General features: G+C 44.2%; 2 protein-coding genes across 2 annotated transcripts; both read left to right on the forward strand.

The window, feature by feature from the left end:
• Positions 1–4,602, forward strand: LOC124649158 (phosphatidylinositol N-acetylglucosaminyltransferase subunit A-like). The gene is made up of 9 exons (XM_047188825.1): positions 1–72; positions 741–875; positions 1,175–1,747; positions 2,034–2,188; positions 3,076–3,166; positions 3,266–3,382; positions 3,531–3,634; positions 3,939–4,029; positions 4,117–4,602. Exons 2-9 carry the CDS (start codon positions 753–755, stop codon positions 4,192–4,194), a joined length of 1,332 nt encoding a protein of 443 aa, XP_047044781.1. The 5' UTR covers positions 1–72; positions 741–752; the 3' UTR covers positions 4,195–4,602.
• An 864-nt stretch (positions 4,603–5,466) lies between these two features.
• LOC124646806 (protein RGF1 INDUCIBLE TRANSCRIPTION FACTOR 1-like) lies at positions 5,467–6,657 on the forward strand. Its single transcript, XM_047186863.1, has 2 exons — positions 5,467–5,526; positions 6,010–6,657. The coding sequence occupies exons 1-2, from the start codon at positions 5,467–5,469 to the stop codon at positions 6,655–6,657; spliced, it is 708 nt and encodes a 235-aa protein (XP_047042819.1).
• The last annotated feature ends 7,361 nt before the right edge of the window (positions 6,658–14,018 follow it).

The raw sequence follows: 14,018 nt of genomic DNA on the forward strand, positions 1-14,018 counted from the left end.
CGTAAGCACGCGCCCTGGCGGCCGGCAGCCGGCAGCCGGCGGCCAGCGACCAGAACACAGCCGGAAGAGCAGGTGCGCAACATGTCCTCTCTCCCCCCCTTCTCTCCTCCTCCTATGCTCCAGAGCAGGAATGCATAGACATATTGGAAACCCTAGGTGTGGGAGATGAATTTTCTCCGAGATTGCGGGGATTGAGGGGGCGAAGATGGAATCGATCAGTAGTTAACCATTTTTATGGAAGAATCGAGAGAGGGAAGAAGTATAGTGAGTAAATGGAGTTGGCCGGAGGTGCAGTCAGCAGCCTGCGTCATTGGGAGGCCTCCCATTGCAGGCTGCGAGCCTGCTGGATTAGTAGTGAAGAAACTGTACATAGATATTGTAGTATTAGATAGCATACCCCTCCGTGTTAAGGCAGTATTTTTTCCTTACTGTTTAAAACTGGGACTGGGAAAGATTTGCTGATACATGTTGCCATGAGAGAAGACTACTGCTCTTGTTGTTTTGCGCATTTCCTTCGTATGTGAAATAGCAGTCATGCATTTCTAGATTTTTTGATGTTTGTACGAATGCAAGAGTATGTTTACTGATGATACAATCACGCATCATGTGTATGAATGTATGTTCAAAATTCATTTCCAGTTACTCTAGTGATTTAGCTGCTTTGTTTGGAGTCTCTTTTTTTCCTTTCATGAATCTCGGTTATACTACACCATATGATATTTGTCTTTTGTTTATTTCAGATTTCACGCACAATGGATGGGATAAGCAGGAAGCACAGGATTCTTATGGTGTCTGACTTTTTCTTCCCAAACTTTGGTGGTGTGGAGAGCCACATATATTATCTATCGCAATGCCTGCTGAAGCTTGGCCATAAGGTCTTTCCCGAATAAACTATTTACTATCCTGCTCTGCTGCTCATTTATGGTTTAAGGATTTTAGATGAGCAAATGCATATGCATTTGATTTGTCCACTCTCATCAGTCTACAGTCTAACCATAAATGGAACATTTATACTGAATTTGTGAAGCATGCACATAGTTTCTGCTTGAGGCTGCACTTCTTTTTAGATCTTACCTTCTAATGAACACAACGGGCATAATAAGCTTGTACAAAGTAACTTATGATACCAACTTCTGTGTTAAGTTTTGAACAAATTCAGTGTGCTTTTCTGTAGGTTGTTGTCATGACACATGCATATGGAAAACGTTCTGGAGTACGATATGTTACTGGTGGATTGAAGGTTTATTATGTGCCATGGAGACCTTTCTTGATGCAGAATACACTGCCTACATTGTTCATGACATTTCCAGTTATAAGGACCATTCTTATTCGTGAGAGGATTTCTGTTGTGCATGGACATCAGGCCTTTTCAACCCTGTGCCATGAAGCCTTGATGCATGCTAGGACGATGGGGTACAAAGTCATCTTCACAGACCACTCGCTTTATGGTTTTGCCGACGTTGGAAGCATTCACATGAATAAGGTGCTGCAGTTTACTCTTGCAGATATTGATCAGGCCATATGTGTGTCTCACACAAGCAAAGAGAACACTGTCTTGAGGTCAGGGATATCTCCAGAGAAGGTTTTCATGGTCCCTAATGCAGTGGATACTGCAATGTTTACTCCCTCCCCCAACCGCTTAAGCCGTGATGAAATCATCATTGTTGTGATAAGTAGATTAGTTTATCGAAAAGGTGCTGACCTTCTTGTTGAAGTCATTCCAGAAGTATGCCGTCTGTTTCCAAAGGTGGGTTATAACTACAGCTTCTCTTTACATGAGCCATGCATGAAATAAGTGAAGGTGAATTACGTGCGTGTATTAAGGCCAAACAGATTATTTATTCAGCATATAGCACACTATTCTGATTACTATCATCCTTTCTGGTATGATCTGTATAAATTACCTGACAGTTCAGCTTCATAGAATTTTTTGCTTTGTACATTATCACGTTCTTGCATCCTTACTTTCTTACTCTTTGTTGTTTTGGATCTCACTTGTGTTCCCTCAATTAATAAATCTATGAATTTGTTAGGTTCGCTTTATTGTTGGAGGTGATGGTCCAAAACGTGTGCGACTTGAAGAGATGAGGGAGAAGTTCTCCCTTCAGGATAGAGTTGAGATGTTAGGGGCTGTACCTCATGCTCAAGTACGATCTGTTCTGATATCTGGTCATATATTTCTGAACAGGTAGCTTTCTGAATTTTCATTGTTTTGTTATTAAAGTATTGTTTCTTTCATACATGTGCTTTTTCCCGTGTTCTTCTGTATTTCTAGTTTTCCATTGACTATATGATACCATGGTGCGTTGCATTAGCCTGCTTGTTCCAACTTTCAGTTTGTTTGCTACTAAAGAATTGTTTTTACTAAACTTGTCTGTTGAATCCTCAAAATTCGAAGGGTTCTGAGGAAATGATCACTACCATTACCCAGGGTAGCTAAAATTGTTGTATTTGAATGTTTGGAATGCTTAACGCGCTCCTTGAACATCTACGTTAAGCCACATCGGATCCAGTGGATCTTTTCTGCACTTGTCATCCTTGTACCAGATTATTGTATTGTTGTTGTGAGCTTCTGGTTCTTGAAAAATGTACTTAGACTATCATTTAAGTGAGCGCTCTGATGTTGAGGGATTTTTTCTTCTGGAACTTTTAAGTATATACTCCCTCCGTTCCATATTACTCTGCATATAAGGTTTGATCAAAGTCAGATTTTGTAATGTTTGACTAAATATGTGTTAAAGTAGCAACACTTATGATACCGGATGTATATGATATGAAAGTATATTTCATCATGATTCTAGTAATGTTGATTTGATATAGTAAATCTTAATATTCTTACCATATAATCAGTCAAACTTTACGGAGTAATACGGAACAGAGGGAGTATTGCATGGATCCAATGCAAACAGAAAAAGAAGAGCTTTGTCGTTCCTTTTTTTTTCACTTCTAAAGATAATCTAATATTATTTGGGAAACTCGAAGGTGGATAAGTTAACCTTGTTTATGACAGCTGAGCAGAGTGCAGTTGTTAACCATAGTAATGTAGTTCTGAAATTTAACCTTTCCTTATTGTAGTTCGCTTACAGAAGCATTTTGCATAGCCATTCTGGAGGCAGCAAGCTGTGGACTGCTGACAGTTAGCACTAGAGTCGGAGGGGTTCCAGAGGTATATGTCCTTTATGAGTTTAATGTTTCTTTTGTCGACAACCATAAATCTCAGCTAGTTGGACAATATGCAGCTCCCTACAAACGATTCTTTTTTCAGGTTCTACCAGATGACATGGTAGTACTTGCAGAACCAGATCCAGAAGATATGGTACGAGCTGTCAGGAAAGCTATTGACATACTTCCTGGCATAGATCCCCAAACTATGCATCTTCGGGTGAGTTTCGACTACACCTGGCTCCGGGCCTTGCTGCACATTAGCCCCCTGTCAGAAATGGGCATCCTGCATCAGCTTTTTTTTTCCTTCAGTACAAACTTCATATGCAAGTTGTTTCATGCTTATTCAAATCTAACGTGCATCGTAGATGAAAAGACTCTATAGTTGGGATGATGTGGCCAAAAGAACAGAGATCGTGTACGACCGTGCAATGCAGTCCTCACACACAAATTTGCTAGACCGTCTTCCCAAGTGAGTATAAGGCAGAACACGGACTGTAGTCTAATTTTCTGCCGTTTGAAAAAAAGAAGTTGTAGCTGAAACACTGGTTTTCCCTTTAGATCTTTATTACCGCAGTCGAATATATTGTCATTATTGCTGTCAAAGTGCTAGCTTGTATTTTCTACCATGTTCCATATATTGGTTAGTTCTGCAAGTCAATGTGTGTGCAGTACCACTTCTTTGTTGAGCAAATGTGTGCAGTACCACTATTGCAGTTTTTCAACGACATCAACATAGGGAAGCAACTAATGCATGTGTTTCTGTGATGGCGTAGATACCTCACATGTGGAGCTTGGGCAGGCAAACTGTTTTGCCTTGTGATGATCATAAACTACCTCGTATGGTGCCTCCTAGAATTTCTGCAGGTATAGTTCTTTTACCCATGTTTTTTTCTTAATTTTTTCCCCGGAGATTTGATGAAATTGTAATAGAGTTTATTCGGCCTCTCTCAGCCATCCAAAGATATCGAAGAAGTCCCAGATATAATAGGGCCACTACACAGTCAGTTACATTCAGTCGATGATGACTAGCGCGAAGCACGAGGGAATACTACTTAGGCTGCCATCCATTTTGGCCTGGAGGTCATGATATATCTACTTTGGCTGGCTCCCGCTCTGGAATTTCTTTCAATGTTTCCTGGTCCTTTAGTGACTGAAATAGAATAGGCCGTCTTTCAACAAAGAGGGACTGCTGACAGCGAAGGGGTCTGATATATGAAAATCACACCATAATGCGGTATCAATTTGCACCGAAATGTGTTTCGTGAAAGCTAATGGTTGTCAGTAGTAATGACTTTATTGTGTGTGATGTAATTGTATGTTGTCAGTAGTAATGATTCTCTTGTCTGATGAGTAACATGGATCAAACAATACAATTACATCACAGAAAAGAGCTTTTCCTGGTGCAACATGCATGACCATTGTCTGTTAACCATCAAACGGCACACAATGTACCCGTTGGGGCACATCACTTTTGTTTACCTCCGATTGCCTTTTATTTGTAACAACCGCGGTCTTTATTGCTATTGGGTATTGATTCTTTTTAACCTGGTTACTGGGTATTGATTTAGGCAGCAGTGAAAAAATCGTTTCAACTGTGTACTGTGTATGATCACCATGCTGATTTGCATACAAATGTTGTATGCACATAGTCTGGTGAATGCGCGCCTGTGGCCTGCTGCCTTTTCCCTCCGGCTGAGATGGGAGATTGTTCTGCATAGGCGACCCCCTCCCTCCCACCTAGCCAGATGTGGTGGAAAATTTTGAAACCACAGGTGCTCTTTGATGCGTGACTCATGGCCCCACTTGGCCCTAAACTGTATGTCGAGAGGTTGGGTGCTTCTCGGTAGGATGATGTCCGAGTCCCACGTGGGAAGGATGAGGTGGTAGATGTCGATCATATATGGGCACAACCCTTATCTCTATCTCTATTTCTTATTCTTTTCTTTAGGGGTATTACATTTTTTTCGGGAGTGCTGTATATTTCTTTATCAGGAAAGGGAATATGATTTTTTTGATGGGAGACATATGAAATTTTGAAATAGAAGTAGATTTTTTTTTAGTGATAGAGAGAAGGAGATTTTTTTAGTAGATTCAGGACATCTCTTAGGGACAAGGAGACTCTTCCCCATTCTTGAATGGGCCCATCCGTATAAGCCCGGCCCACCACCCACCCCTCGTTCCATTCCGCCGATTCCGCTTGAAGCTAGCCGAGCCACGACCACGCCGCCTCTTCTTCTGGAATCTGGACTCTTCCTACCAACCGCCGGCTCTGGATTCCCCCTTGCTGTGCGGCGCTTGTCCATGGCGATCGACCACGAGTCCCCGCTCAAGGAGCCTCGCCTCAAGGGCCGCAGGATCACGGTAACCCCTCCTGCGGCGCACATTCCCCATTTCTCGCCCTCCCTTTTTGCTTGCTCCTCTGCTCCGCGTTCTTGATTCGCCGTGCTCCCTCTTTCGGGCAAGAAACGGTTTCTTTGTTCTTCATTTGTCATCGCATTGGGCGGATTGCTGGTAGTACTTAGGGTTTCGGGCGAATCTTGTGAGCAATGGCGATGGATGCAAGCCTGGTACTTTTATTTTCCGCTACAAAACCCTCGTTGTTGGAGTTTTGTCCCTCCCTTCCCCTCCGTTCTAGGGGTGCGATTATGTTCTTGCATTCTTCCTTGCGTGCAGCATTTGGTTGGAGACTTGGAATGATTCTCCCTCTCATTTGGTTGTGAAAATCAGTTCTTCATTCTCTCCCTCATTTGGTTGGTCCATTCCCGCGGACGAACACCTCGTGCGCATGGTTTCGAGGAGAGCTGCTTCTTGACCAACCAATCTGTGGCCGTGTGGCGTGTGCAGGAAGGTGACGGCGATGAGCCGGATGCTGTGGGGTCGGAGTCGGAGTCGGAGGAGCGGGCGGTGTCGGCGGCGCACGGCGAGCGGGGGCCTCGGTGGCTGCGCGTCCTGCTGACGGCGCGCTTCTACACAACCTGCGAGGCGCACTCCCACACGCGCCGGGGCGGTGAGCGCACCATGTTCTGCCTCGACTGCGCCGCCGCCGCGGGCGCCGGCGCTCTCTGCGGCCTGTGCGCCGGCCACGCCCACCTCGGCCACCGCGTCATCCAGATCCGCCGCTCGTCGTACAGCAGCGTGGTCCGCGTGTCGGACGTCCGTGGCCTCGTGGACATGGACGGCGTGCAGACCTACGTCATCAACGGCGCGCGCGTCGTCTTCCTCAACGAGCGCAGCCTAGGGCACGGCCACAGCCGCCTCAAGGGCATCCACTACGCCTGCGTCACCTGCCGCCGCGGCCTCCGCGACGCCTGCCGCTTCTGCTCCCTCGGCTGCAAGGCCGCCGCCGACGGCAGCACCTACTCCTACTCCCCCTCCCCGCTCTGCAATGCCTTCGACCAGAGCTGCACGCCGCCGACACCGATGCTCACCATGCCGCTGCACCGGCGCAAGGGCATTCCACACCGGGCACCGTTCGGCAACCTCGTCGTCTGAGTTCTGACTTGCTACTAGCCAGCTGCTGCAGGATTGCAGTGAATTTTTGACAGGAAAAGGAGATTACTGAGTAGACTTTCATTACTGCTGAGGTATTATCACATCATTAGGACAGGAAATCTTATGCTCTGCAACTTCTAGTCTAGCCCTTAACTTTGGTAATGTTCTTAGGTGTCATAAGAAATTTTGGGTGTCATGAGAAATTGCTAGCATGAGCAGTCTGGTGACAGTGGAGTAGTTGTCTGGTGACTCTTGCAGTAGATCTGTATGTAAGCATGGTTGCATGCTAGTAGAAGAGGAGATTAGAGATGGGAGCATGTTGCTAAATCTAGTCCAGCTACATGCTTCAAGATTGTGTTTTGTGTGTTTTGCCGAGTCAGTTGCTAGAACTGAATCATTTTTGAGGCATCTGCAAATTTCCTGGCATTGTTGTTGCCGTTTATCATGCAAACGCATCACAGCAGTTTCTTGACATTGATGTGTTGCCATTATTTCGGAAGTGTGTTGCCAAATTAAACTTTGAATCCATTTGCTCTGATTGCGCAGATCATGCCTTGATCTAGGTCTTCTTTGAATCATGCGTCAAGTTGAATGAAATTGAAATACTTTGATATGAATTTGCAGATCAACTGATTTCTGACAAATTAAGTTGTATTTATTTGATTTCTGAATGCAAGCACAAAGACATCAATCTGCTGCAAGGCTATACTTGAGGGGCAGGGCGTATAGTTTTGCACTGTTTACACTGCGAAAATCTGCAGCTCGACTGAGATACTATGAGAAATTCCTGGTCAAGTAATCATGCAGTATTTTTCTGCTTGTGCATTTTTTTAACAAAAAGTTCATATATATGCGTAGATGCATTGTTCACTTGTAAGAATAGTGTATTTTACTCTTTAGCCAGTGTACAAAAAACACTTTACCTGAAGGGATAATGGTGCCAGCAATCCCTACATGTTTGCTTATTTTATTCTGCAGGCCAGACAACTGTACCTTATTTTTTTCGATGAAAATGAGCGAGTGCACATTGTAATCGGACATTTGTGACACTTTCTTTTGGGTGAGTCGTGGTGCTCTTCTGAGCCTGAAGAGCTCAAATGGCATGGCATATGATGATTTTGTTATGGCAAATGGCATGGCAAATGATCTCTGTTCCAAAATGTAGTTTAGCTCTTTAAACCGCTGCATGATCCACAATGGACAATGCCCATCACGATCGGTATTATTATCTTAACGCAGATCGTGGCTTAAGATGGTGACCAACCAACTGAGTTTAGATCAAGGAACTCAGTCGCAATTTTTCCCTCCGTGTTGCTTACGGAGGACAACGTGACAACAAAAACTTGGATCAAAGACGCAAGGTGTGATTATCTGCGTCACACTGGAATCAGCATGGCTTTGCACTACAAAGCCTCACCTTCTCCGCTCGGCTTTGTATGTAGCCTTAGCATAAGGAGCATCAGCATTGCAACTAATCTGTAGCAACAACAAGGATGACAACATAAATTAAAAGCACAAAACAACAATACAATTTGAAATACTTAATTGTCTCACAATTCGAGAACTCGAGTGTTAGAGTTGGGCATTGCCAGCGACACCGCTGCTTGGGTCCCAACGGTACACAACCTGTGACTTTGCCTGTACCTACCCGCAAATATCCATGGGCAGAAAATGCCTTCCAAATCCAGATGGTATATTCATTTTGCATATCTAAACAAACGATCACATTCAAACACAGGTATACATGCTTGCTAGAGATAACTGCAGTAGTTTCATCTTCTCCAGGCAGGCGATTTGCACCGCACGTTCAACATCCTTCCATAGGAAGAATAGCCGAGAAAAGAAAGTAAGAGAAAAAGACACATCGAAGACACGAGAAACGAAGTCCATGTTGTAATTTCTATACCAAATTACTAATTCCTGGTGCCTTCTATGCCCATCAATATAAATTTTAATCCCATGTATGTAGGAACTCAACCAATAATACACACGATCATGGGATTTAATTGGAGTAAAATTAAAACAAGATATTCATCTTTTCCTTGAGAAAGCCTTGCGCCTTTTATAGAAGACTCTAGTTGTAGACAGTGACTTGAAGTAACACGTCCTCCGGTCGATCAATAGATAATAATCTTTTGGCTACGATCGTAGTACTCGGGTAGGTCAGAGACCATGAGATCTTTATTCATTATTAACAATTCATTCATGAAATCATGCTATTAGCCATTGGCTAGGGTATTGATCCTTAAAATTGATGTGCCATTAAGCTTGGTTTGAATGGATTTGAAATTAAAAGTGACTGAATGATAGTTAATGCATGGAGATTTCGGGCTGATATTTTTCACCTCTTTTGAGCACTTAGATCTAGAATATAACATATAAATATAGATATTATTGATGGTCGAGATTATTTTTTTGTCAAATCCCGACTCCTTCTTACACACTTGTAGTAGATATTCTGTTTTGGTCACATGGATAAAATGATTTTAATAGTAGAAAAACATATGTGTTATGGCTTACTGAACCCTATGACAAAGCACAACATAAGAATCCATAGCCTAGTTCGGTGAATGCCACACTGAGTTATCATGGAAAATTTAGGAGAGAAGTTTCATGGAATCCACACAAGAAAGTCTCGACATGTCTGGTAGTGCTAGAATACTAGTACGAGTTTTAAGTGTTCAAAAGGCCTTGATAATACAAACAATGTTTCGAACTAAATCCCTCCATTCCAAAATAAGTATGGAAGATTTATCTAGATTCAGGTGTATCTACGAACTAAAATAAAATCTAGATACATGCGAATTTTGACAAATCTACAATACTTATTTTAGAAACCAAAATGCCAAAATAGCACTCAGTTTTGGTTTTTCATGCCAAAATATCACTAACTACTAACTAAGAGTAACATTCTTGAAGAAAGACACAAATGCCCTTACATCTTCATGTATACCATATTTTCCATTCATTTGGTTGCGTTTGTGGGACCCGTAGAAGATGTACACACACGCATACACTTCGAAAAGCAACACACACTTGGAGAAGGAACACATGAAAAGGAGCTACATTACACACACACATAGGACGAAGGTGCTGTGGTTGGGAGCAGGGGAGTCTGCACCATGGGCAAGACCAGCGAGCATGAGGATGGAGTAAAGCTTCGGGGACCAGGCGGCCAGTTGTGGCGCGGGTGTTAGTAAGCAGCCACGCGTGTGAGGGTGAGCGGGTAGAGGCGGCCGCTTGAGGCTAGTAGTGACGGGGCATGGGGGAGTGGCGACGACGTAGGTTAGTGGAGGCAACACGGTGGGCTAGCGGGAGGGGCGGCGGGGCATGGGGAGTGCACATCGACAGCGCCATTGCTCCTCTTTCTGCAAGGAGGAGCGAGCCGCAGTTCAGATGAAGATAAGGGTAATTTTTTCAAGTCACGAAAATCAAACGGGTTTACGTAATCAGCGGAGGCACCTTCAACTCTTCTCTCCACCAGGGGCTCTCAGAGCAGAAGGGCGCAAGCACGCAAACCTTGTCTTCTCCCCTAGGCTAAAACCCTAGCCCAGAGCAACGACTTTCTCGAACATTCCCTCCCATGGCGCTCCTCCGAGCTCTCCGGCGAGCCCTCCCGCCTCTCGCCTCACCTGCGGCGTCTCTCCTCCGCCTCGCCCGCTCCCTGCCCCACTCCCTTTATTTGTTTTTGTTATGTGCGGGAATTAATGAGGAGCTGTGCGAGATATGAAAATAATTTTTTTGGGGTTATTTGTAAAACTAAATTAGTAGTTAGGTTTTTTGTTGCCACGTGTACCTGATAGGTGGGCCCGTATGGTCAGAAAACAGATTAAAATGTCTAAGGCAAAATTAGTGCTTCTTGTCACGACCATATCCCTGAAGTGGTATTTATGTGTAAAAAAACTCTAAAGTGGTAGCTCTCCTAGAAGATCGTCCAAAATGTGGTAGTTTTTTTTTGTCATTTTCTCCGCAAATATCCATGGGCAGAAAATTCCTTCCAAACCCAGGTGGTATATTGAATTTCCATACCAAGACAAACAATCACATTCAACATGTACATGCTTGCTAAATATAGCAGAGTAGTTTCATGCTCTCCAGGCAGGCGATTTGCACCACACATTCAACATCATTCCGTAGGAAAAATAGCTAAGAAAAGAAAGTAAGAGAAAGAGGCACATCGGCACAACAAGAGCTGAAGTGCATGATATAATAGCTGTACTCAATCATCAATTCCTGGTGCCTTCTATGCCCATCGATGTAAATCCTAATTCCATGTATGTCGAAGCATGACCAATCTTTATCGAAAAAAAAGATGCATGACCAACAAATACACACAACAATGGGACTGAATGAGAGTAAAATGAGAAGCAAGCTATTCATCTTTTCCTTGAGGAAGCCTTGCTCCTTTTATAGACTATACTTCAGTGGTAGGCAGTGATGTGAAGTCACTTGTCCTCCGGTAGATCAATATAGAAGAATCTTTTGGTTACAAACATAGTACACGGGTAGGTCAGAAACAACGAGAGTATTCGTTATTATTAATAGTTCATGAAATGATCATGCTAGTATTCGGTATTGGCTAGTGTATTGATTCTAAAAATCAGCGTCTCATTAAGCTTTGGTTGAAGGGATCAATCAACTGAGAATGACCGAATGATAGTTAGTACATGACGATTTAGGCCCGGCCCTTAGATTTAGAATAACCAATGAATATAAATATAACGTGATGGGTCAAGATTGTTTATGTTAGACCTGACTCCTTTCTTTTACACTCGTTAATATAGATATTATGCTTGAGGCACACGGATAAAATGCTTTTAGTAGTAGGAGACAAAGTGAAACATAGTAATTCATAGAGTAGTTCGCTGGATGCTGCAATGGTTTTTCACGGAAATTTTAGGAGAGAAATTCTGTGGGACCGCACGAGAAAATTTCGAGTTCTCGATGTGTCCAGGAATTTAAGTGTTCAAATGTCCTTTGTACAAACAGTGTTTCGAACAAAATTTTCTGCAACATTTTCTAAGTACTAGGAGTATCAAAAAAGGGAGTCGAGACGAGATACTGGAGGATGCCGTATACCCATTCTGTTTACGTAATCAGCGGAGGCGCCTTCAACTCTTTTCTCCACCAGTCGGCTCTCAGAGCACCTCGTCTTCTCCCCTAGGCTAAAACCCTAGCCCAGCGCAACGACCTTCTAGAACATTCCCTCCCATGGCGCTGCTCCGAGCTCTCCGGCGAGCCCTCCCGCCGCTCGCCTCGCCTGCGGCGTCTCTCCTCCGCCGCGCGCCGGCTCCTGCCCCACGCCCTCTCCGCCCTCTTCCGCTCCTGGATCCGATCGGGCCCCGGCCGTTCTCCGCCGCGGCCGTCGCGCGGGGGCCGGAAATGGGGGCCAGTCTCTTCAAGGGGCTCACGGAGACCAGGTTCCCGAAGCGGCGCAACACACACTTGGAGAAGGAACACATGAAAAGGAGCTACATTACACACACACATAAGACGAAGGTGCTGTGGTTGGGAGCAGGGAGTCTGCACCATGGGCAAGACCAGCGAGCATGAGGATGGAGTAAAGCTTCGGGGACCAGGCGGCCAGTTGTGGACGGGTGTTAGTAAGCAGCCACGCGTGTGAGGGTGAGCGGGTAGAGGCGGCCGCTTGAGGCTAGTAGTGACGGGGCATGGGGGAGTGGCGACGACGTAGGTTAGTGGAGGCAACACGGTGGGCTAGCGGGAGGGGCGGCGGGGCATGGGGGAGTGCACATCGACGGCGCCATTGCTCCTCTTTCTGCAAGGAGGAGCGAGCCGCGGTTCAGATGAAGATAAGGGTAATTTTTTCAAGTCACGAAAATCAAACGGGTTTACGTAATCAGCGGAGGCACCTTCAACTCTTCTCTCCACCAGGGGCTCTCAGAGCAGAAGGGCGCAAGCACGCGAACCTCGTCTTCTCCCCTAGGCTAAAACCCTAGCCCAGAGCAACGAATTTCTCGAACATTCCCTCCCATGGCGCTCCTCCGAGCTCTCCGGCGAGCCCTCCCGCCTCTCGCCTCACCTGCGGCGTCTCTCCTCCGCCTCGCCCGCTCCTGCCCCACTCCCTTTATTTGTTTTTGTTATGTGCGGGAATTAATGAGGAGCTGTGCGAGATATGAAAATAATTTTTTTGGGGTTATTTGTAAAACTAAATCAGTAGTTAGGTTTTTTGTTGCCACGTGTACCTGATAGGTGGGCCCGTATGGTCAGAAAACGGATTAAAATGTCTAAGGCAAAATTAGTGCTTCTTGTCACGACCATATCCCTCGAAGTGGTATTTATGTGTAAAAAACTCTAAAGTGGTAGCTCTCCTAGAAGATCGTCCAAAATGTGGTAGTTTTTTTGTCATTTTCTCCGCAAATATCCATGGGCAGAAAATTCCTTCCAAACCCAGGTGGTATATTGAATTTCCATACCAAGACAAACAATCACATTCAACATGTACATGCTTGCTAAATATAGCAGAGTAGTTTCATGCTCTCCAGGCAGGCGATTTGCACCACACATTCAACATCATTCCGTAGGAAAAATAGCTAAGAAAAGAAAGTAAGAGAAAGAGGCACATCGGCACAACAAGAGCTGAAGTGCAGGATATAATAGCTGTACTCAATCATCAATTCCTGGTGCCTTCTATGCCCATCGATGTAAATCCTAATTCCATGTATGTCGAAGCATGACCAATCTTTATCGGAAAAAAAGAAGCATGACCAACAAATACACACAACAATGGGACTGAATGAGAGTAAAATGAGAAGCAAGCTATTCATCTTTTTTCCTTGAGGAAGCCTTGCTCCTTTTATAGAGGACTTCACTGGTAGGCAGTGACGTGAAGTCACTTGTCCTCCGGTAGATCAATAGATAAGAATTTTTTGCTTACAAACATAATACTCGTGTAGGTCAAACACCACGAGAGTATCCATTATTATTAATAATTCATGAAATGATCATGCTATTACGTATTGGCTAGTGTATTGATTCTGAAAATCAGTGTCTCATTAAGCTTTGATTGAAGGGATCGATCAATTGAGAATGACTGAATGACAGTAGTTAGTACATGGCGATTTATGCCCGGCCCTTAGATTTAGAATAACCAATAAATACATATATAATTAATGGTCAAGATTGTTTATGTTAGACCTCGCTCCTTTCTTTTACACTCGTTAGTATAGATATTATGCTTGAGGCACACGGATAAAATGCTTTTAGTAGTAGGAGACAAAGTGAAACATAGTAATTCATAGAGTAGTTCGCTGGATGCTGCAATGGTTTTTCACGGAAATTTTAGGAGAGAAATTCTGTGGGACCGCACGAGAAAATTTCGAGTTCTCGATGTGTCCAGGAAT

This window comes from Lolium rigidum, chromosome 4 (assembly GCF_022539505.1).
Source record: "Lolium rigidum isolate FL_2022 chromosome 4, APGP_CSIRO_Lrig_0.1, whole genome shotgun sequence".
NCBI lineage: Eukaryota > Viridiplantae > Streptophyta > Magnoliopsida > Poales > Poaceae > Lolium > Lolium rigidum.